At 41.6% G+C, this 24,763-nt stretch overlaps 2 protein-coding genes, 1 long non-coding RNA gene and 1 pseudogene across 4 annotated transcripts; 1 reads left to right on the top strand and 3 right to left on the bottom strand.

Moving 5' to 3' along the window:
• Positions 1-1,689: 1,689 nt before the first annotated feature.
• Positions 1,690-2,425, bottom strand: LOC149103929 (uncharacterized). Its single transcript, XM_089272459.1, has one exon. It carries the CDS (start codon positions 2,421-2,423, stop codon positions 1,923-1,925), a length of 501 nt encoding a protein of 166 aa, XP_089128585.1. The 5' UTR covers positions 2,424-2,425; the 3' UTR covers positions 1,690-1,922.
• A 1,950-nt stretch (positions 2,426-4,375) lies between these two features.
• LOC149103928 (uncharacterized) lies at positions 4,376-5,686 on the top strand (annotated as a pseudogene).
• Position 5,687: 1 nt separating this feature from the next.
• On the bottom strand, positions 5,688-16,499 carry LOC149103926 (uncharacterized). Its single transcript, XM_089272462.1, has 2 exons — positions 15,757-16,499; positions 5,688-6,951 (listed from the first exon to the last, which is right to left on the bottom strand). The coding sequence occupies exons 1-2, from the start codon at positions 16,140-16,142 to the stop codon at positions 5,688-5,690; spliced, it is 1,650 nt and encodes a 549-aa protein (XP_089128588.1). The 5' UTR covers positions 16,143-16,499.
• On the bottom strand, positions 8,855-11,805 carry LOC149103927 (uncharacterized). Of its 2 annotated transcripts, XR_016201739.1 has the most exons (3): positions 11,319-11,805; positions 9,400-9,521; positions 8,855-8,960 (listed from the first exon to the last, which is right to left on the bottom strand). It is a non-coding gene; the product is annotated as an uncharacterized LOC149103927 (long non-coding RNA). The 2 variants fall into 2 exon arrangements; XR_016201738.1 differs by lacking the exon at positions 11,319-11,805 and having other exon boundaries at positions 9,400-10,087.
• Positions 16,500-24,763: the final 8,264 nt, after the last annotated feature.

The following is a 24,763-nucleotide window of genomic DNA, read 5'->3' as shown; positions in this document are numbered from 1 at the left end:
AAGCTGTAAACTTTCAAAGACCAGATTGGGTCTGTGGCCCTTTTCACGCCCCCTTCAAGCTCGCCGCACTGGTAGAGATAACGAACTTGGACAAGAGAGGGGAGCATTTTTTCGCTTTTTCCAACAGGCCTCGAGTAAGGTGTCGACGGCCTTGCATAAACAGATTTTTCTTTGATGGCAACGGCGGGTTTCTTGCCGATAAGGCTTGTGACCTCGTTGTTCAAAGCCGAAACAACTTCTGGAAGTCTTTTCACCCAGGCAGTGGACCGCTGGCCCTCAGGGAGTCGCATTTCCACGGCGTACTGGTGCCCGAACAAGCGCTCAGCCAGGGTGCGGTTGAAACGTTCGACAATGGCCTGGTCGCGGTGAATGTCAACGCGCCCGCGCCGGATGAATGTTTTGTGCTTTTCCATTTCTTTTGTGACAGCGCCCATGAATTCGCGCCCGGGGTCAGCCTGCAGCATTTGAGGCCATTTCAGAGACCCGCGCTTGTAAATCTTCTGAAAAGCCTGGGCGACCTCATCAGAATTTTTCGAAGTCAGGGGTTCGGCCTCTTTGTAGCGGCTGGCCACGTCGACGACGGTCAGCGCGTATTTGAAAACTTTGCGCCCACGGGGAAGTTTGTCGTGCGGCAGAAAAAGAAGGTCCGCCTGGTGGACCTTGTTGGGTGTGGGAACGTCGAATTTCGGCCGAGGAATTCGCTTCGGCACGGGGAGGAATATCTGCCAGAGCGCTTGCCTGATCAGCCACTTTTTTGCGGTTTATTCAGGTACCTTGGCGGCTTCGGCTAGTTTTTTTATCGCGGCAATATCTTTCCAATAGCCCCCGGGGCCGTAGTATATCTTTGCGAGTTTGGCGTCCATATAAGTAAGGCGTAAAAAAGTTTAAAGGAACCGGAAGGCTGCGTAGCCCAGAGCGAGCGCCCCGGCGCCCACGAACATGAGTTCACCCTTTTTCTGCTGCTCGCTTGGCTGATAGAAATCTGAGAACTTGGGCTCCTTGGGGTGTATCATTCGTTCGTCAGGATGCGCCTGGTTGTAGAGTTTGAAGGCATAGTCGGTGTTGGTGAAGTTCTGCTTGGCCTGCTCCTTTGCTTGCGCGTTGGTCGCAATCCAGTCGAGAAGTTGTGTTCGGTCTCGCGTGTATTTGGCGTAAGCCGCTTGATAATCTTCGAGAGCTTTGTCGTTGCGCTTTTTTTCTTCAAGCGCAGCTTTGTCGCCCCCACCAAGCGCCCTCGCCAGATAATTGCCACCGATAAAAGCCGTGGCGTTCAACACAGCCCCACCAACCATAATCGCGGTGCTCGCCATGGTGCTATATTGCAGAGTCTTTTTTTCGAATCATTAATTTCAGACGCTGGTGGGAATGGTTTTTTGGTCCTCGAGGTACTTTTTGAGCGCAATGCTGTCCGCCATGACGGCTGTGAACTTCACGTAATTCATCGGGCTGCTGCTGGGATCAGAAGTGAAATTCTCTTTCACAACCTTTTTTGCGGCCCAGCCGATACCCGCGGCTAATCCCGTGAGAGTTGCGGCGTCAATGACGGTCTTGACAAGCTTGTTGTCGGACATGGTGCGTTTGATATAAGTAAATAACAAAAGTTTAAAACAAATTAATCTGCCTTTTTTTCCGCTTACTCTTCTTCTTCTTCTTCTTCTTCTTTTGCTGCTTCTTCTCTTCTTCTCAGTATTTCTCCTATTCTTCTTCTTACTTCTTTTTCTATTTTTCTTTGTCTTATTTCTTCTCCGTCCTTATTGTCAAAAGCTGCATTCAAAAATTTGAATGTTGCGCGAAGAACCTTTCTGTTTAAGTCGAGCAACACGTACGTGACACCAAAAGTGGTGGCGAAAGTGATAATCTTATGTTCAACGTTAAGTCCTGGCATCGTGATATACATTACACTCAAAAGTTTAAATAATTTTTTAAAATCCTTTTGGCTGTGTCGCGCGAGCAGGTTCTGTATCAACACGCGCGGGCTCAGGTGCGGGCTCAGGCGTTTTTTTTCCGACCGCGGTCTTGGCCATAGCCTTGAACTCTTCACGTTTGTAATAAATCCCGACCAGTGAAACGACTATGCTGCCAACAGCAATCCATTGGGTGGTGCTGAAGCCGCTATTTTTTTCTCCGCTGCTCTTTGGGCTTTCGCCTTCTGTAGTCGGGGCTGGCTCATGGGGCTCTGGGGCGGCTTTCGCTTTATTTTCCGCGTGATAAGCCTCGGCCGCTTTCTTCTGTTGCTCTCGGGCCAGCCGCGTTCTTTCGGCAACCATTTTTCCTGCGGCCACACGCTTCGGGTTTTTTACGCGCTGCGTTGTCGTTTTTGCAGGCGTAGTTGTCGCTTGCTGTGTGATATCGGCGGCAGGGGCTGCCTGGGTCTCGCCCTGCGCCGTGACGGCAGGTGCGCTCTCGGCTTGTTCGGTTGACATTCTGAAGCAAACTGTATTCTAAGCAGATGAAAAAAGTTCAATTAATTGCATTTTTTTTGTCAGCCCTCCCTCAGCAGTTGTTGATGAGTGCTGACCGATTATTCTGCAGTTGCTGAACCGGGTGCTTCATCAACACCCTCAAGCGGATAGCCGTGTTCATCACGAGAAGGGTGGCTCTGCTCCGGCAACTGTGGACTAAAATCAATATGTTTCGTGGCGATGAACACCGCGTTGGCCGCAGCAAGAAACCGGCCGCACTTCAAAGCGAGGTTGCCGGCCAGATTGGAGAGCTCTTTGTTCAAGATGTAGTCATTTCTGAGTTCTTTTTGGTAAGCGTCGATGTCTTTGATGTTAACTGCCATTCCGACCGTTTTGCTTACAAGAAAAATTAAGCTGTCGATCAAACTTTCTGTTGTATTCGAGCCCACGCACGTCTCGTAGCGTTTGGTGAATTTCTCGACCTCTTTGTCGCTCGGGCGCTTCACCTGCTCGTGGGTTAACTGCACTCCGATGGCCTCTTTGGCTTTGCCTGTGGACACCAGCACGGCCAGCTGCTTACGAAGAGCGGGAATGTCAGGTCCGGGGGCGGTTGGAACTAGGCCACCTGCTAATGCATAACTTCTGCTAATGCGACCTCTTCTCCAGCCATTGTGCAAGGCTATATACAGCTTTCAAATTTTTTTATTCAAAACAACTTTACCCCGTACGGGTGGCGAAGCGAGAAAACAAGATAAGAGAACTTTCGCTCTTTCAACTTTGAAACCAGATCTTTGTACTCATCCAGGGAGAGTTCGCCGGCGTAATCATCGAAGATGGCTTTCGTTGTCCTGGCTGAGGGGGTGTAAAAGAGGACGATCGTCGCCACGTTCTCCCGGAAGAAAGCTGTTATGCCGGTCATCTTCTGGGTCAGCGCCCAAACGCTGAGGCCCATATGTCGGGCAGAAAAGGCGAGACTCACCAGCTCGCCTGTACGCCCTTTCACATCTTTGGAGGCCGCGCAGTCGTCGAGTATTATGAGCGTGTTGGTGCCCTCGAAAAGCCATCTCACGAGCTTCAACCACTTTTCAACGTCGTGCTGATCGCAGACTATCACATCCATTCTTGGATCGTTTTCGCCAAGCCGGTGGTAGGTCTTGTTGTGCGTGAACGTCGGGCAGATGAGCACGATGTAGTCGAACTTGAAGCGGAAAGGGCGGTAGATCTGGTCCACCACGGACCTCGATTTGCCAGAATTAGTCGGCCCCACGATGAGAGCGTTGAAGGGTATCTTGTTTGGGTCCATGTTCATATTCAATTTTGTACAGATTCTAGCTGTCTGTCCATAATGTTGAACTGGGAGTCGGCGATGACGAATACGTGGCAGTTCACGTTGCCTGAGCCTTCAGCTTTCCTCTCGATTTCCAGCTGGACACCGTCTGTACTGTTCACAAGGCGCTTGCCACTTCCGTGCATTTCTTGGTCCGCCATTGAGCGCATATCAATCAGAAGCCCGAAATTATCTCCGGTGTAAAACTTTGTCGCATTCATGTGCTCGGTTTTATTTTTTTCCTTCAAAAGAAGCGTTGGGCCTCTTCCCACATGTCCTTTCCTTCGACGCCGCTGTTGTAAATCATGTTGGGCGAGGCGTTGATCGTGACGTTGACTTTCGTCAGATCCGGGAAGACGTATTTTTCTGAATCTCTGGCGCCATCAGCATACGGCTCTATGAACAGTAGCAGGATGGCTTTTAGTGACCTCTTTTGGGCGTCGACTTTGATGTTCTTCCTCGTGTCGGTGTCTTTTTTGAAGATCACCACTTGGGAACGCATCACGTGGTCATAGGCGAACTCTTTTCCGCTGGAGTAAACGCTGTACGCCTCGTCTGCCAGAGTCTTGCTGCGGATCATTTCGTACTCGAGCTGGATTTTGGTCAGCTTGTATTTCAGCTGGGTTGTATCTGAGCCATTGACCACATGTTCAGCTTCTGCAAGGGTTATTTCGAATACGAGGTCATTGTAAAGGGCCTGGGGGTAGAAAACGTGGGTGAACAAACGGAAATGCGTACTATACATCACGAGCAGTCCGGCCTGCCTGACACTTCTTATGCCGAGACATCATTTTTTGGAGAAGATATCCCTTTGTTTGAACCAGATTCGGAACGGAAAAGTGTTTTAGACCGGTTAAAAGCAGTATTCCCCAAATTTTCCTCTGAAAAATTTGCAGTTATGAAAGGCACCACCGGAAAAAACAAGGGTAAAATTGTTGCAATAGGTAAGAAAGGCGGTGAGTACAAGATTATGAAAGATGACTGGACAGGCTTCACGAAAAAATTTTTAGACTCATTTAAAGATGAACTTGGGCCAAGCGCTGCAGATATCATAGCTGAAGACCGCGACACCCTCAGAGAACAACGCCAAAGACTGATAGAAGCTGAAAACCAACTACAACAGGCGGAAACACTCTCTTCGCAAAGAGAAGAAGAAAAGAAAGAAGTGGAAGTTCTGAGACGTAAAATCGAGTAAAAGGATGCTCAGATTGAGGCCATTCAGGATGAACAAGGTTCGAATCTTGAAAGTGAAGAAGAGCTTAGAAGGCTGAAACAACTGAAAAAGAACTATCAAACCGATCTTGAAAACAAGAAAAAAGAATTGGATTCGCTTACAAAACAAGCAAAAAACAGAGAAAAGGAACAAGCCAAGGTTGACAGATTAAGGGCCAACCTCGCAGCAAAAGAAAGCGAAACAAACGCCATGGAAAAAAGGCTAAACCAAACAAAACCGCTGGACGACCTGAAAGAGCAGGAAAGCGAGCTGCAGCACCAAAACAAGGAAGATCAGGCAATCATCCAAGATGAGAACGCCTCGCCCTCCGAAAAAGAAGCTGCAGAAGGCAGAGTGGCAGAAAGAAACGAGGAGATCGCGCGTTTGCAAACTCAGATTGCGGAAAGGGAAAGGGGGCGGCCTCTCTTGGAAAGGGTCAAAGAGATCTTCAAAAAATATGGCGTGACCTTGACCGCTATTCTTATCGCCGCCGGGACCAGAATCGGAGCTGTCATCGGGGCCATCACCAGAGGTTTGAAAGCCACCGGCAAAGCTTTGGGAAATGGCCTCAAAGATATTGCCGCGAAACTTGGTTCTCTGCTGCCCGGGCTGATTGGCTCGATTGTGAGCTTTCTTTTCAAAGCCGCCGGTCAAGTCGTCGGATTTCTGGCCGAGCATACCTGGCTGCTTATTCTTGCCGCGGTGGCCTTTTTGTTCGAAAAATATTTTAAGAAGCAGCGTTAACTTACCGCCAAGCCATGAACAGCAAAGCCGATAATCCAACTACACCTACAATTACCGCTGTTTTGTTTATTTGGTGTTGCGATGTTTTATCCGGAGCCTTGGGCTCTATTTTTTGAGCCGTTGGCTGTGCTTGCTTAGTTTCGGTTGAAGCTGGTTCTTTCGATTCGGCTGTTGCGGCTTTGTGTATCGGGTTGGAAGGATGGCTGTTGGGGGGGTTAATTTTTGACGGGCCGCCTGCCATTAGTTTGAGCGCAGCTTTTTTTGTGTCCGGGTTTACCTCGTTGTTCACTCCCAGTTTCATCCCAGAGACCGCCTGTTTCAGCTTGTTGTTGTAACCTATCGTGCTTGCGGTGTTGATTATCATTTGCGCGGCCATGAGCCAGGCCATGGGGGCTACAGCGAGATTGAGCCTGACCTTCGCTTGATCCACCGCGAGCTGGTACCTTTGCACGCTCGCGGCCAAGTCGGGCTGTCTGATCGCGTCTTCTATCAGCACCGGGAACTCGCTTTGGGCTTCTTTCGCCCTGCCACCAGAACCGAGAATGCTGCTGCGGACGTTGTCTTGTGCACCCAGAACGCAGTAAACGAAAGCCTCAATTGACTGGTTGATTCTTGCCAGGCCTGCCTGGGTCAAGCCATTCGCGGTGTTGGGTGCAAACCAGTCGAACTGCCGATCTCCAAAAAGATCAGGCTGTATAAACTCAATAAGGTTCCCCTTAATCAGTTTTCCACCATCGTCGCTAAACTTGTTCCACCCAGGATACTTATAATCTGTTTTTGTTGGCGATTCCCCCAAAGGCTTAACATACAACACCCCCAAACCACTATTTGCACCCGAAGTAAACCTAAAGTCGCTTGAGAGGTCTATGCCGAACTCGCCGCATATCCTTTTGTACGAAGCAACGTCATGATGATTATTCATTTGGTTGAAAGTCGGCTCTTCGGGCAAAGCGCTTATGCTCTGAATTCCTCCTAGCTGGTACAAAATGCGCCTGACCGTGAAATACACGTGGAAGATATAAAAAGCTCTTATCTGCGGGGGGAGATTCATCCCGCTGTCAAAGATTTCGCGAGAAACTCCGCACCCCTGTGTCGCGCAGAAAACCGCGAAGTTGAGCTGTTGCGGCCAACATTTCATGTCAGGCCCTCCTAACCAGTGTTTTGATTCGGTTCCAGAAGTGTGCCTGAGTTTGGTTTTTTGGAATATTTCTCGGAATTTTGTCGTGAAATATTGGTCAGGCGTGACGTAGATTTGGATTGCGTCGTTGAATATATAGATTTAGGCCAGCCTAAAAGCGGAGCTCCTCAGTTATTTTTCGGAATGTTGTTACTAATGAAAATAATCCAACATGTATGAGGTAAATTGCGAATGATTTAATAGTTTCAGCCGGAACTAGTATTACATCAGCAGATCGAGGTGTAAGATGGTGTGATTATGAAATATAGAGCCATGATTTCAAGGATTTCTGGGAAGCCACCAAAAATCTTGATCACATAACAGAACTGTCTTCTGTGCTTTTTGGTGGCATTTCTTGTTCTTTCCTACCTTATTCAGAAAGACAAGGCATTGTTGTTAATCATTATATTCTTCATTAGTTAACATGGGGACTCCCACACAAAAGAAGTTTACACATTTTTTTGTTGTGGGGACTGATTGAAATGCAGTGGTTACAATATACTCAGTCCCTGAATCTCTAACAAATGTAATCTCACAAAAATACCAAAACAGTATACATATGTTAAAAGTTGGAAAGTTTTGTTTTCTAACTTGTCCCCAAAGATACATTTAGCCATCTTCACTATTGTATGGAGTCTCCTCCTGCTGGAAGGGTTTGCAATAAGCAAAATCACCCTCGCATGAATGGTAATTACAATATTTTTTTTGGCTGATCATGAATACTTGCATAGGCTTCTAATAATAATTTTATTATTCAATTTCAATGTGATTTGTTCTTTTTCTCGACTGGCATTGTGGACTGCAAGAGCTGTTATTGGGTTCCATTAATTAATTTTGCTATGATTAAATTATACCAAGAATTATCAGTAAGCTAAGAGGAAGTTATATTATGTACATGTATTTTGTCTGCACTACACAACCAAATGCACTCCAAGGTTATCAGGCATAAGTACATTTGTCAGAAGAGCCCAGCATATCCAAGATATGTTTTGATTGACACATCACTTAAGATAATTTACAGCAAAATGGATAAAAAATACATCAATATCCTACATGCACCAAAGCCAGACATAGGGTTACAAGGCAATCATTTAAACAACAGATTGAAATAATTTATAAATTAGAGAACACTATTTCTACAAAAGAATGGAACAAATTAACTTTATCGGACATTGCGAATGGCAAGGCTGTCTGTAGAATGTCACAAATTTCTCAACCCTTTCTTTCTACAAAAATGCTAATCCTGCAACTTTGCTTAAGACCCAGTTCTCCATTTCGTGTTAGCAAAATATCAATTTATGCCATGTCCAATGCAGATTACCACAAAATTGATTTAAAAGCTCAATAAATATCATTTTAAGGCCAAAAAGCCAATTATTTAAATAAACCATAATTTAACAGGCACTTAAAAATAATTAGTTAATATGTGTTTCTTAATAATGTAATGCATTTATCTGTCACAATGTTGCAGCTATGATATTACTACAAACAGGATGGGTTGCAGAACTGAACCTCCAAGTCAGTTTATTCAATGAACTTGGTGCAGAATTGATAATCCCATGAAGTTGTCTGTAATTACAGAGAAACCAAACAAAGCATTACAATCATAAGTAATGAATAACTGAACTCTTTTACATGCATGAACAGTGTATGTTCCATTAATATTGGGGACCTCTCAGAAGCTGCATCCATGATAAATTAATATGTTCCCAGATTCCTTTGTTTATAGAACTTTTCACAAATTAATATATCTGTCATAACAGTGATCTCTGTGTTCTACAACAATTAGTACACAAGAAAAATACACTCAGTAAGATATTGTTTACAATAAAAATCAATGTCTATGAGCAATCATAAGGACCTTAAATTTATAGTTCCTCAGAAATATTGCACCAGGCCATGGTTGCTTTGAAAATCTTTCATGTTTTAATACAGGCTGCCCATCTGTAAACTGTTCATATATTGACTGACAGGAACAGGCATGTAATTCCTTTCTTTGATATACAGTGTACTTCATTGTTAGTTGTTTACTGAGTGTTAGTGGTGAATCAAATGCTAGGGGTTGGTACTCCAACTTTCACAGTGGCAGGCTCTGCCCTGAGATACAAAGCAAACTTACATAACTGTTATGAACTTTGCGACTTGCTTTCAAGAGCAAATGCAATTTGCTTCAAACAAGAAACTGGAACATTGCAAGTTACAACAATGTGCACAGTCCCAATCACAGGGTCATCCAGGCTGTTTGGTTGTACATATAACTGTACAACTGTATATGAGTTGAGCTTCCAGAAGAAAATCAGAGTTTGTCAGGATAAATACTGATGTTCTTGCTTACTCAATGAATGAATGTGCAGTTCCAGAAGATATTCACACCCGACACCCACTCATGGCCAGTCTTTAGAAATTCCAAATTAAAGTATCAGGAATCAAGAGCTCTAATAGAGAAAAACCCCCATGTGGGGTATGAATCTTTTCTTGAAGAAAACAATGTTTGAGAAATCATTAATTACAAAATAATGTTTAAAAAACATCTTACCTTTCAGAGAATTTTGTAATCTGCACTGTCTGGCCAGTTCATATATTTGACAAGTTGACACTGGGTATGTTTGTAAATTTGTGCACTTCAACATCACATTACTATGTAGTAGCACTGGTCAACTAAAAACAGCATAATTTGGTTAATTTATATACACTGTACATTATTAGGTTGAAATATTGGTGTAGGTTGTTGCACATCAACAGATACAGAAACTATTTGCACCTGAATCATAACAAGTGAAAAAGGGTGCATGAGACATTTACATGTACATGTAACAGCCCTCCACCTCAGAACCATCACAGATATGATATGATATTTTTAAACTCTCTGAAATTTCAGATTATTCAAGATTAACATATGCACATACATCATCTGGGGCAACCCTAAAACACTGAATTTGGAAAACGAAATCCGGAATCCAGAATCTGGAATCCGGAACCGAAAACCAGAATCTGGAATCCAGATTTTATGAATGATGATAGAAATAATTCACTTCAGCAATGTCTAATAAATAAATATGAGCAAAAATTATTTTGTTATTTATTTTCTTGGCTTTACTTCAGCCACAGACTGTAATTGCTAAAAAATTATTGACTAGTTCTGAACAAACCCTTAGCTATATATCTGGCCCGGTTGTTCAAAAGCTGCATAAAGCTATCCATTGGGTACATCACTATCCAGTCAGGGTTACTAATGTTTTGGGTGGATAGAGTTACTCATAGCCTGCGAGCAGGCTCTAGTATCTGTCTCTAGTGTCTGAGCAGGCTAAATAGGTGTCTAGTGTTTTTCTGCATTGGCATGTCACCAAGAGCCTTCATGTGGCTTTGCCACTCACGCCCCCAGCCCAAACACGAGAGCCTGCTCATAGGCTAAGTTACCAATCTTTTGTTCAAGCTGGCCCTGGTGAGAGCCCGGTTCTTGTCTAGATCAAATTGCTCTGAGAAGACTGGTGAGCAGCACATTAACAACAAGCTATTATAGGCTATTGCAGTGAGTTTCTGGCAGTCTTTTAGCATCTTTTAACAACATGTGGTCTGATCTGTTAGCAAGTGAAAAGCAGACGGAAGTAAGTGTGCAACATTTCTACAAATTGTTTTAATATGATGGCCGCCAAGAATATGAAATGCTGATTTGTCACAGTATCAGTGTGGAAATTGTGTTAATCTGGAATTGGTCTCGTATCTATTGGAAAAATCAAATTTCATATTTAGACCATACGGGTTAGCCTTTGGACTTTGAAAGTGGGGGGCGTGACCATCAATGTACAGGGGGCTGCCACTGACAGATATCCTGTTCTCTATGACATTTTCTATCTTGTTCAGTATCTACTAGACATATAAAAGGATAAATTTATACTTCTGGTAAATTGAAGATCACTTATTAAACAAAATGGCAATTACCAGCGAGCTTATTTTAGACGCTCTCGAGGTGCTTGGAATAAAATTAAGACGCACTTTACTGAGATTCTCATAATCATAGCCCTCACTAGAAATAACGGTCGCACGATTTCAACAGACGGAGAATTTTTGTTCCAAAAAAGGTTAAGTTTGAGGTCCTTTTTACTTGGCAGCTTACTTTTTACAGTCGAAAAGCTAAGCAAAACAATTTTCGCGTATTTGAAGAACTTATTTTCTTTGATTTGCGGATTCCGGTTTCCGGTTTCTGGATTCCGGTTTTTGGTTCCAGATTCCGGATTCCAGTTTTTGGGTTTTAGGGTTGCCCCATCTTTAACAGAGTGTTTGCTTCACATTCAGTTTACACATGGCTGTTATCCAGCATAGGCAGACTTATAAGTTTTCCTTCAAAAATATATTCCAACAACTATTGCATCTTTCATAACCTATTCTTGTGATGAAATGACACAAAATTCAAGAACAAGAAGTCATAAGCATAAAACTGACTTATGTGGTGCTTACAGTTCCTCTTACTGTCTGCATATGCCGTCCCTAAACTGGTGATGCCTGGACAATGTACTCATTATTTTTGTGATCACACCTTTAAAACGTCACTGTTATATAATTTGTCCTGAAAAAGCAATACATGAAATGTTATGCCTTTGGCACTCACCAAATACCTTTACATGATGTATAATGTACACCATATCAACATTCACAATTCTTTTTACTTTCATTGTAACTCTTTTGTGTCATTTTCCCTCACTTGAAGACAGGACTTCCACATTAGGTGATAATTTGCCTCTGGAATCTCTACGAATTCACAGGGAGTGATAACAATTAAATCGTGACTAATTTTAGCAAAGGAGTCGTTCAAATGTCAGATTTTAATGCTAAGTTTATACAGTAACTTTACATTACTCTTCGTATATTTATATAACCTCTCAATTATTGCACCTATAGACAGAAGGTGTGCTGGGGGAAGAAATGTTCTAACCTTTCGGAACTTTTCCCCCTGTAATAGGATGACTATTATGAACTACAGTTTGTAACCAACACCGACATCAGGTTATGTATACACATGTATATTTTGTTGTCATCTGTAATCATAAAAAATAAAAATGCAAAATCCTCCATAAAGTTCATACTCAATAACACCGCTATATGTAGCGCTGTTACTGCTGCCCTTAAGACACTTTGAACACAAAGGAACAGTAATTATGCATCTTAACCGACATTAGTTGGGATAAATAAAAAAATGAGGTCTTCTGCACTATCAGTGCACCAAGTTAAAAGTTGAATGGAGACAACTAACATGCCAAATGAATGATCAATAATTATTGATATTCTTGCATGCTACGATTAGCTTCTTACGCTTTGTTTTTATGTACAGTATTATATCTCTGAATACAACAAACCAACTTTTTAAAATTTATTTTGTAAGGATCATCAATAAAACCACCATTGAATTTTCAGTTTTTAAACACTTCATCCTGCTTCACAATAATACTATTCTATCCATAATTAAGCAGGCAGATCATAAACTTATATAAAACCCCACAGTACATGTAGGTTAATTTATAACATATGCCAGTCTGTCAAACTCACATCTGATCTCATAATATGTACTGTATAACAAAACTAGCTTGAACATAACAAAACAGTCTTTCTCCCTCTAGAGAGTAGTTGATAATCAAAGGGGACTTTTCGAGTCACGACTGAAATTTTTTGGTCAAATCCAGGGGAAATTGGAGTAAACCGACTCCAGTTAGCGGGGTTCTACTGTACAAGTTGACTGCGGGAAATTTTGTCACGAACAAAACTTTCTTCAACACGTTTCAAAAATCGCACTGGTTAAAGTTTGCAAGGTGACGAAAACATTCCACAAGCAAACGTCTACACAGATGAATGTAGCCAGTAAAACAAGCCATTTGGTTAAAAATGTTGAATAATTTCCCGCTAAACAACAAACCATATTCCCAATTGAACGTATAAATTCCATCGAGTCCAAATGTGCATATATCAGCCATTCAGATTGGCTAATCTGAACAAAGGGCATGTTTGTGTTTCACCAATAGGCGGCTCTTTAAGAATAAGACTCGTACCAGGCTCCCGACATGCAAAATAACGCCTTGCAGCTTCGAATGTTTACAAAAGCGAAGGTGACAAAGGTTTTTTAGGCTTTTTCCAAGGTAAATCGTCTTAAAAATCGCGTATTTATGCAGGAATTCCTACTGTAAGACACTTGTTGATTTATGTTTTATTTTATGAATGTTGTGCGTTCTTTTGTGAATTATGCGATTTTTCATGAATTGTGCGATCGGATGCGATTTGAGATCGATTGTGCGAAATCACACCATCGCGTAATATCAGAAGGCCTGTCAGTTAGGATTTGGTGAGCTACTGTGCTGTAGGTATGGTGGAAAATAATAGATTATCAGAAATGAAGGTTCCCGAGACATCTTGACAGCACTGAGAGGAATTAATATATAAATTCACAAAAGAAGGAGAAGTTCTTGCCCTGTCCAGTTCTCTGTAATAAAAATATCATTTACATACAAGTCATTTATTATATATGGTTTGTGTTTAAAGCCGATATAATGCACACTCTGATTGGCCAATTCCAGTGCATTATTTACATTTACATGGTATACCTCGGTAAAATCATAAAACATTGCGTGCGACTAAAATAAAAAATATAAAAAATAAAAATAAAAATAAATGCCTAATTCATAACAATTTAAAATACTCAACACTAAAACCGATGTAATTCTTTACTTGAAAATTATTCTTAAAATCTCTAATAATACACATGAAAAATCAGTGCAAAAAGTGTAACACCAGTGCAAATTACACATCGAAATTCTGGATTATGATTGACTAAAAGACAATAGGAAATTTTCTAAGAAAATGATATCACGTAAAATGATGACGAAAATTTTGTGCTGAAACTTTGAAAAAAGTTTTCTCAAATGAGAAAAAATGGTTTCAAGAAAGATCTTCCGGCACTTCCTCCCACGCGAATTTTTTCATGTTTATATTACAGTGGAACCTCGATTTAACGAACCTCTATTTAACGAAGTCTTCGATATAACGAACGAAATTCTAGGTCCCGGCCAAAGTTACAGTAAAATATATGGAATAGAACCTCGGTATAACGAACCTCGATATAACGAATTCTTCGATATAACGAACATAATCCGGAAGTCCAAACGTAAAATCTACCTCGATATAACGAATTACAGTGTCAACACACGACAAAAGATAAACGCTGAACAGATCAACAGTCAACAAATCCTTGTACTCCCTGTGGTAAAGAGACAGCAACCTTTCAGTCAACGGGTTATTATATGTCAGAGACATTGGCACTATAGTATTTCGACATCAATTAACTTCTGCTCTATCTTCTTTGAATTCCGGAAATGTTGGGTAGTGCAACATAACAACACCAAAGCCTGTTTCCTTGTTTGCATAGACAATTTTCCGTATAACCTCTATGTTGTAACATTGTTAAATCGCTACTCTGAAAGTGTCGTTCTTTGGTAAACAAAAGCTACGCGTCTGCTCAAAAGTGAAAATAATTGATACTGAAAGCCACCATGCTTAATGAATTGCATCTCACAACGCGGCACCTCTGGGGGACGAAAATTGCATTGAATTGCGTGACAGAAGTCACCTGTATTACAAATCAATTATTAACTATGACCTCGATATAACGAACATTTTGGTCGTTTCCCCTCAAATTCGTTATATCGAGGTTTTCGATATAACGAACCCTCGATTTAACGAACAAATTTGGCCAGTCCCCAGCGACTTCGTTAAATCGAGGTTCCACTGTATTAATAAGTAATCATACGGTTTTTCTCGTTCAATTTGGAGTTAATTTGCACTTGTGAGTTTTTCAAAAAGCTGAAATTACACTCGCCGAAGCGGCTCGTGCAATTTCAGCTTTTTGAAAAACTCACTCGTGCAAATTAATTCCAAATTGAACTCGAAACCGTATGATTACCTATACTTACAGCATGGCTTCAAATAAGGAAGACTTTTAATGGATTCCAATTGAAAATAAGCTTAGCTAAGCCTATATCGCCGAGGCAACTTGTTAATTTTCATAGCAAACGCAACAACAAAAGTCACTTACCGCAAGTTGGCAATTCAGTTCGGCGAGTGTAAATCTTCCAGGCAGAAGCTTGCAGCAAAAGTTGTGAAGACTGAACTGAAGTTATATTTTCGATAGATCAACGAATCAACCCCTTCTTTCCGCTACGTTTACTGTTTTGTGATTTCTCTAAAACACTCGGGTACGTTTGATTTCTCTTGTTCATCACCTGACCAAATCATGTGACTTTTGAATTTTCTTGCACGGCTGCACAGCATCACGTTCGCGCGAATTTTGAACTTGGCCATGGGGAGTTCTGCAGTCTTCTGAATCAATTTGTCGGGTACTTTCGCCTCCTTTCTACGGCCCTCGTTAGCTTTGGTTCACGGCATTGTTCGGTATTATTTCACCTCCTTTCTCTAGCCCTTGACTAGCTATAATTCACGGCATTGTTCAGTACTGTTTCGCCTCCTTCTCCAGCGCTGGCCCGCTCAGTCTTTTTCGCGATCTTCTTCGCTACTTCTTTACCTGTTAATTCTTGCTTTCTGTTTTTTGCTTCAGTGCAACCCTGTCTTAAAAACATTAGACCAACCTCCGCTATCGTTTTTCTTTAAATATCCCGCCAAGAAAAATGGCATTCTCCCGCTACAAACCGAGGGTGCATGACTCTGTCAACCTATTAGCTGGAGTATGACCGCCATCTTGCGCGACTCCGTCGTCGTCGTCGTCGTCGTCGCCGTCGTCGCCGTCGTGCGTACGCGCCCACGAGCAATACCGCTAGCCATGATAACCATGAGAAAATCAACTCATGGGTTTCCTTTTCTTCCCTATATGGGTATGGGGCTCCGCCGGAGCTCCGCTAATATTTTCTTCAAGCTTGGCGCTTTTCCGTCGAAAGGTACCGCAGGGATTGGCAGGGAAACGTTTGAACCAAGTGGTGACAGCTGGTAAGGAAAACCCCCGCTGTCTCCCAAACCAAGCGCTTCTTTCATTTCGGCGCTCCAGTATTTTCTGTCTGAGCCGAAGACGCTTTGAAGCGAGCCTTCGCTTTCTTTGAAAAACACCTCTGCGGTTACGTTGTTTTTCTCGTCGATCATTTCTTGTGAAATGAACCTGCTTTTGTCCGCTTTCGGAAAGCGGTTTAAAAAGTTTGTCCACGCCTTTTTCTTCGCAGCATCTTCTTTTTTCAAAAACTTGGGATCATCAAACCCGGGATCTTGATCGATATCGTCCCACCGATTCGGCATTGTATTTGAACACAATTTTGTTTGTTAAATATAAAATGGTTGTTCTCACTATTGTCACACAAGAGAACGGAGGGACTATCTATTTTGAAGAGCCGATACCGAAAGTACATTTCATGAAACTCATATCTTGTAGTTTGTACAACAGCTGGGACACTTTGAAAAGGGAAGGTTCGGCCACCTTGGGGGATAAAAACAAAGATAAAGGGGTATCAGTCGGTAAAATAAAGCCTGGGCATTATAGTTTAGAAAGATTGGCAAAAGAAATTGGCGATCTGTTCGAAAAATATCAATATGAAGAGTTGCAAACAGCAATAAACCAACCTCTTGGCCAGCTTGTAATTAGAAATTTTGGGTCTGGGGCAAAACCTATTGAATTTGATCGCGATTTAGCCAATATACTTGGTATTGGGCGAAAGTTTTTGCCTTATAGCTTTGCATTCGTAAAAAGGCTTGGATCTCCAACGACATATTTCATTCATTGCGATTTGATCGACACGAAACGGAATTTGTTCAATGGCAAAAGGTCAGATGTCTTAGCCCTATTTGGTGTGAAAGGGAAGCCTTATGAAAAGGTGAGCTACCAGGGTTCTCCGCAACAGGTTTTGCGAGACTGCTCTACAGACGAGTTAATAAATAGCATCACCATTAGCGTCAAAGATGAAAATGGCGAACTCTTTGATTTCAAGGGCTTGCCGCTTATTTTTGAATTAGAGTTAAATTAAATTTCTTTATATACACAATGTCTTCAGCAAATCTGTTACCTCGAAGCGCGCCGCATGCCGAGAATGAAAGAAGAATCTATCCAAGCCTTCCCGAAACGACAAATGCCGAGAATTTCCGGCTAACCGAGATAAGTAGAATTGAAAAAGAAATATCTGCTGAGGTCGAGCATTACAGGCTTGTGTTGAAAAAATATAAAAAAGCCCAGAAAGCGCTTCACTATTCCCTGGTTGGCCTTGGCGCCGACACGGCAGCTCTGTCTTCTGGGGCTGTCGCAACATCACTCACCGGTGTTGGAATTGTTGTCGGCCCGCCTGTTGCCGGGATAGCCGCTTTATCTGGCGCAGTTTCCACTGGCCTGTCCGTTGTCAACAAGAAGCTTGAACACAAAGTTAATAAGCACTCGAGAATCCATTGTCTGGCTATCGGGAAACATGACTCGATAAACCTCGCCGTCTCACAGGCTCTGAATGATAATCGCGTTTCTGACACGGAGTTTCAACTGATCACACGTGAAATGCAGAAATATCGCCAACTTAAAGAGGCTTCACGCTCGAACTTCGCGCGAATACAAACAAACCCAATCCAGCCAGATATTGAAAAAATAAGAAACCAGGTTCGGGACCAGGTTCGGGAAGAATATAGAAAAAAACTTGCGGATTAAACCACAAATTTGAACTAAATTTTGAGCGAAAAAACACAAAACTATCTCTTAGTCTTATAAAAAACAGATGATTGCGTTACACCGCGTTCTTGAAGTTGAAGTGAAAAAAAATAACAGACACCCCCACTTCGAACTGACTTTTAGAAACGGACGGTTTTATTATAAAAACATGCTTGTCTGCTTCCACTTGATCGCGTTTCTCGCCCACGAGTATTTCACGCCTGAGTGGCAAAAAGATGCTCGCGATATAACTCGCGAGGTCGTTGCTGCTATGCTTGAGGCGGATGAGGTTTTTTACCAACGCTCCCCACCAAAAAGGAACCACTCGTGCCAATCATAACCATCCCAGGAGCATACTTTTAAAAAAATTCTTGTACTCGGGGGTGGCTTCTATGAGAGGTATTAACTCCATCGGAGGGTTTTGAGTTGCTTTATGAAGAGTTCCACTTTCGTAACAGGGGAAACAACATCCCTCGAAACGGCAGTTCGCAAATTCAAAGCAAATAACCATCGGTACAATCTGCTGCCTGTATTGACAGAAAGGTAGTTTTGAAATATTCTCGTGTACCTTGTCCCAGCCCATTTCCTTTTTTCCCCTCCTTTTCATTGCTATGTACTCCTTGAGAATCATCTCACGAAGCTCTGGAGGGAGGAATTGAATGGCATCGGAAAGTTGACGGTTGTTTGATTGTTCGGCGCACTTGTTTGTTGCTCGAGGCATCGCGGCTCGGGCGGTATAACAGCGGGCTCGTTTGTTTCCAATTGCTCCCCTCCCTCCCTCTCTGTTGTTTTAAGTAGTATATAGGGGATTAGGCAAATACTATTTTGTAGCATAGACCTTTTTTCCCTGTTTTGAACCCCCCAAGCTTAACTCCCGATACTTGTGAGGGAGTTAAGCTTGGGGGGTTCAAAACAGGGAAAAAAAGGTCTATGCTACAAAATGGTATTTGCCTAATCCCCTATATACTACTAATCAGTTCTTTTTTCAGTATATGGTATATATATATTACTATACGTAGTATCCTTCTTTCAATAAACTCAAGAAAAGCGTTGCGTTCTTGGTAAAACGTCTGTTTTTGCCATTGCATGTACAACAATCAATTAATATTGCCGGCGTTGTGACGTTCCGACGTTCCGGTGTTCCAGCGTTCCAGCGTTTTGGAGTTCTTGGTTTCAGTACAAGCCCTACATTACCCTATCACGACGCGGTCGGGTGGTCGTGCGTAATGACTCGAGAAATTATGCGCAGCAAAAATGCGCTATGCAGTTGAATGGAATCATCTTAAATACTAAGCTGTGGTGTACCATTATTTCTGGCCAAGAGAGCCTCTACATTTCTATACTACTTTTTTGTTATAATTTGTTACTTTGGAACCTGATTTGAGCCGGCATCAAAATCTTTACTTGGCTCGCTCTTTTCTTGGTATGCACGTGACATCATCAATTTCTAAAATTTAAAACCAAAGAGCCACCAAAGTTTTTATCTTCATCAGGCATAAGAGGGGGTAAGTTTATATCTGTTGACGACTTTTCAGCTCAATAGTTTGCTTCGTCTGAAAACAAGCACATTTTGAATTTCAGAGTGCGGTGCATGACATAACGCTATGAATGCATTTGTCGAAAAAATATATACTTATCTCGTGATATATAGCCTTTTTAGAAGTTAAAGTATTAGGAAAAGAGCTTATTTAAATGTTTGTTTGATCAGGTGAGATAATCAGTCGCCTAGATAGCCAAAGTAAGTTCCAGATGTTTTTTACACTATTTTCTGGCCGCCATATTGGTGTACCACTGACGTGGTAAACCAACATGGCGGCTCCGTACTGGGCTCTGTAAATTTGTGCGACATACGTATATGCGACGAATATTTGAAGTTTGGGGAAACGTACAGACCTAAAACTTGGAGAAGTGTCTTCTTTATTTATCTCCTATAACATCACAATTTCTTGACTTTATCCACTGAATGGTTTTCGCATTATTTTTTTATTCGGCGTGGAATGAATGTGATTTATTCATGTCTGCTCCTTTGTCAGACTAGAAATTGGCGGGATTCCATTTTTTTTTTAAATATAATAACTAGCAATATCGCACACCCGATAAGAACCTGGGATAAAACATTAAGCCAGAGCTGTTTGTTTAGCTGTTTAACCTTGAATAACGAATTTTAAAATCTGAACATATTATGCAAACGATCCGTATTTTCCAGATGATTTGTCTAAATGAAGAATTTGAATTTTAAGAGGCGTCCTCTATAATTTTCAACTATGGCCATTTGGACCAGAAAAAATCAAATTCCTCAACCTTTCTCAGATGAATGGTCTAGATAAGTGATTCACAAAAATATAACTTTCAGTTCAAATCGATTCGTATTTTAGCGCTGGGGCCACCATCTTGGTTTTGTCCCTCTAAGAGGGCTTTCAGCGGCCATTTTAGGGCACATTTTTAACAATTTGCCATACAAAGAAAACGATCTAAATCCGGGTAAAAACCCTTTAGTCGAGACAAGCAAATGTTTCTTGTTACATTGAGAGGCTGTTTTGGCAATTTGATCATCACCTGATTTTCTACAGAATTTTAAATTTCTTCCCTTTCGGACTACTCATGAAGCGCCATAAAAAAGGCGAAGTTTAAAGGAAAATATCGCCAAAAGTACATCACTTGAGATCCCAAAACTACCCTCCACTTAAAGAGCAATGTCTCACCTGTAAAAAAATGCAATAAAATTTTGGGGCAGTTAAAACTGTAAAATGTTAGAAGAAGAAGTTTAAGCTGTGCTTTTGTCTACAAAGACCGCCGTCCTAATTAGCATAATAACGTGAAAATAACGATGCACAGAGAAAATAATGATATATTCCACTTACCTCGCGACATGTCGAAAACTGGATGTTCCACGATGCCTCATGTTATATTTCCAGTATGTTTCAGCCACATTTTCGGTGATTAGTGTACGAAATCACTCTCAGACATCGCCACGGCTAAGCAGATTTCAACTCTCCGAAGCCCGCTTCATAACATCTATCAATATTATTTGTCTTTCGCCGCATAAGCCGCCGTTTACAAGAAGTTTAACAATTTGCTGAGATCCTAACTGACCCAGAAGTCTGTTAGCAGCCTTCAAAATCCTCCTCTTAATCGAGGATTCTCATCAAGAACTCGTTTAAGCTCAGTTCTGTTTTGATATGTTGTGCACCCGCCATTATTCCACAGATAGCGTTACATTTGACAAATGCACACTCCAACGGGTAGGGGTAGGGTGGGTAGGAAGTGAAAATGTAAGCGAATTAAAGCCATTTTACGCATTTCTGTGTCTAAACTAGTAACTGGCTTTCCCAGAATGATTTGAACACGAGCTTCTGCTTGCAGGTATTTTCTAGGTTATTTTTGCAGGGTACGGGGGGGGGGAGAGGGGGGGGGGGGTCGTGTATTAAAAAAACAGGACATTAATTGAGTAGGAAATCGTTGAGCTGGATTTAACAGTATACAAGATATTTAGGACAAAAATTAATAGGATTAGGGATACACCGACACCCCTTCCCCCCCTCCCACTATGGGGCCTCAACAATGGTCAGCTATTTAGGATAAAAGAAATATGTATGTCAACTGCTATAAGCATTTATTCTGGACTCTTAGTACTTATATCACGTTGGAATATGAAAGTTTTGTATCAAATGTTTGGGGTTTTAAGGTTAGGTAACGCAGCTCCTTGTTAATAATTTCGAAGCCCACACTTGTTACACTGAATAGATAGATAAAGACGGGGCTGGAGAAATAAACAGAGAATGAAATGTGTCCCGAATTCTGTACCGTTTAACACGAATTTCTTACATGGCAACCTTTGTGTCTGCAAAGAGATCGAGGCACAACATTCCACATTATATTTGTAAACAACTATCCTAATCTCATTGACAGCCATTAGTTTTTGACGAGAATTTTCATTTATTACAAACAGAGTACGGATAGAACTCCAATAAAAAGCCTCTTGCTTGTTTTTTTGGTTCAGCATTATACTCGTGTCTTTCGCTGCCCGAAATGCCATCAAATGCTGCGAAAGGCAACAGACTGACAAGCAGTGCGCAAGAAAAGTTTTTCTCGGGTCAGGAAACGGTCATAAAAGTCGAAGCAATTACTGTAGCACAAAAGATGAGGCGCTCAAAAGATGAGGCCAGAATTAGGCGGTTCACCTGTGATGAGTTCCTGACTCCTTGCACGTTTAATCCTTCCTCTCGAGAATGGCTTCCAAGCTCAGAAACAGACAGGAGAAGGTCCTCCAAGAAGACACAACAACCGCTGAGAATCAAGCTGCAGATATTTTTGACAAGGGGTCAGTTAACTCATCCAATTGCTTATGACTCATTCAACTTGTGTGCCTTAAACGCATCTATAATGTCTTTAAAAAGCTAAGCGTCAACGTAAGTGCTTCGCTTGATAGATGCGGGTATTTTAAAGCGCCCTGCGTAGGGTTGAAAACTAGTCTTGTGCAGACATGCAGCTGTGTTCCATCACAGAGCTGAACGACATTAGCGGCCGTGGGGTGCCTCAGGCTCATAACGAATGGTGCCAACAAAATACAAACGTGTTTGCGCCAGATTAAGAAAACGTGGAAAAGTAGATCTTAGCCAGGGTTATTAGAATCCACAAAGAAAACTGGGGAGTAGTCATTAATTTTTCCGAGATAATTAGCTACTGCTGACGATAGCATTTTTCTGAAAAAAAGGTAAAGATATTTCTTCACAGATTCTCCTAAGGTTCGCCTTTACCTGCAGAAAACTAAACATATTAAAAAACATCTTTAAACTACGTGGTAAGTGGTAACATAAAAACCACTTTTGATATGTATTTAATAACAGAATCGTCGGAACAGCACTCCTCTGGCTTAGCCAAAATACAGTCTACATAACTTTTCCTCACAGCCAAAAACTAATGCATTGTCGAATAGGCTTGCCACTTCCAATTCATACCATAAAATGTAGCTGTAATCACCCTTTTTTAAAAGTTAAATGAGTTGTTTCATCCTTTCGAAAACTTTGTCGGTGTCCGTTACATTTTTCCCTGTTACTTTCCAAGTAAGTTAAACATTGACGTCTCTCGCAGTTGTTTTGCGCGTGCATTATGCCATCTACAGTTGAATTTCAGTATGATTTTTTCTACGGATACGATAAAAGCTGTAACTTAAGTCAGTAACTTAAGTTACTGTCACGGGTCACCCTCATTAAATAAAGTCTTTCACTTCACTTCAAGCTAGTTTGTCAGCTGGAAGCCGTTCACAGTTATTGCTTAGCGATATGCTGCTTTTCTGGTAATCCCAGTTTTAGTGCAGGCTCGTAATTTTAGTGCGAAATTTGTTTCGGCCACAATAGGATTTTTTTTAAGTCGCACGCTTGGTAGGGTAGTTAACTACGTCACTAGTTCTAACCCAAGCGCGCGCCTGGCGTTTAAATCATGCCTAAAAAAGAAGGCATCGTCCTTAACTGCCCTTCAGTAATTTTCTGAGCATTTTCTTTTCTGATGCAAAAGTGAAACGGCTAAGAAAATGTAAGAAGTTTCAATAAAACGTCGCTTATCAGTACTTCCTGCGCACTATTCGTCAGTCTGTTGTCTTTTGCAAAATTTGATGGCACTTCCGGCAGCGCAAGATACAACTGTCCCGCTTTATCTGATCTAAACATGCTCTACCCCATTAATTTTTCCCCTAAATTTCTTGCATCTTGTTAATTTTTTACCCAAATATCCAGTATCCTGAAAACCCCTAATAGGGCCTCACTGATGAACTGAGAAAGCTGATCAAGATACACAGATCATAATCTTTTGACTTGATACTGTCTATCGTTTTCTTTTTTCCCTTTTTTTTTTTTTTTTTTTTTTAATACACGACCCCCCCCCTCCCCCCCCGTACCCTGCAAAAATAACCTAGAAAATACCTGCAAGCAGAAGCTCGTGTTCAAATCATTCTGGGAAAGCCAGTTACTAGTTTAGACACAGAAATGCGTAAAATGGCTTTAATTCGCTTACATTTTCACTTCCTACCCACTTTTTATTGGAGTTCTATCCGTACTCTGTTTGTAATAAATGAAAATTCTCGTCAAAAACTAATGGCTGTCAATGAGATTAGGATAGTTGTTTACAAATATAATGTGGAATGTTGTGCCTCGATCTCTTTGCAGACACAAAGGTTGCCATGTAAGAAATTCGTGTTAAACGGTACAGAATTCGGGACACATTTCATTCTCTGTTTATTTCTCCAGCCCCGTCTTTATCTATCTATTCAGTGTAACAAGTGTGGGCTTCGAAATTACTAACAAGGAGCTGCGTTACCTAACCTTAAAACCCCAAACATTTGATACAAAACTTTCATATTCCAACGTGATATAAGTACTAAGAGTCCAGAATAAATGCTTATAGCAGTTGACATACATATTTCTTTTATCCTAAATAGCTGACCATTGTTGAGGCCCCATAGTGGGAGGGGGGGGAAGGGGTGTCGGTGTATCCCTAATCCTATTAATTTTTGTCCTAAATATCTTGTATACTGTTAAATCCAGCTCAACGATTTCCTACTCAATTAATGTCCTGTTTTTTTAATACACGACCCCCCCCTCTCCCCCCCCCGTACCCTGCAAAAATAACCTAGAAAATACCTGCAAGCAGAAGCTCGTGTTCAAATCATTCTGGGAAAGCCAGTTACTAGTTTAGACACAGAAATGCGTAAAATGGCTTTAATTCGCTTACATTTTCACTTCCTACCCACCCTACCCCTACCCGTTGGAGTGTGCATTTGTCAAATGTAACGCTATCTGTGGAATAATGGCGGGTGCACAACATATCAAAACAGAACTGAGCTTAAACGAGTTCTTGATGAGAATCCTCGATTAAGAGGAGGATTTTGAAGGCTGCTAACAGACTTCTGGGTCAGTTAGGATCTCAGCAAATTGTTAAACTTCTTGTAAACGGCGGCTTATGCGGCGAAAGACAAATAATATTGATAGATGTTATGAAGCGGGCTTCGGAGAGTTGAAATCTGCTTAACCGTGGCGATGTCTGAGAGTGATTTCGTACACTAATCACCGAAAATGTGGCTGAAACATACTGGAAATATAACATGAGGCATCGTGGAACATCCAGTTTTCGACATGTCGCGAGGTAAGTGGAATATATCATTATTTTCTCTGTGCATCGTTATTTTCACGTTATTATGCTAATTAGGACGGCGGTCTTTGTAGACAAAAGCACAGCTTAAACT

This window comes from Orbicella faveolata, unplaced genomic scaffold (assembly GCF_042242905.1).
Source record: "Orbicella faveolata isolate gen_17 unplaced genomic scaffold, um_ofav_v1 contig_35, whole genome shotgun sequence".
NCBI classification, from domain to species: domain Eukaryota; kingdom Metazoa; phylum Cnidaria; class Anthozoa; order Scleractinia; family Merulinidae; genus Orbicella; species Orbicella faveolata.
The sequence above is the reverse complement of the archived record's forward strand: the minus strand, read 5'-3'. Positions and strand labels throughout refer to the sequence as shown.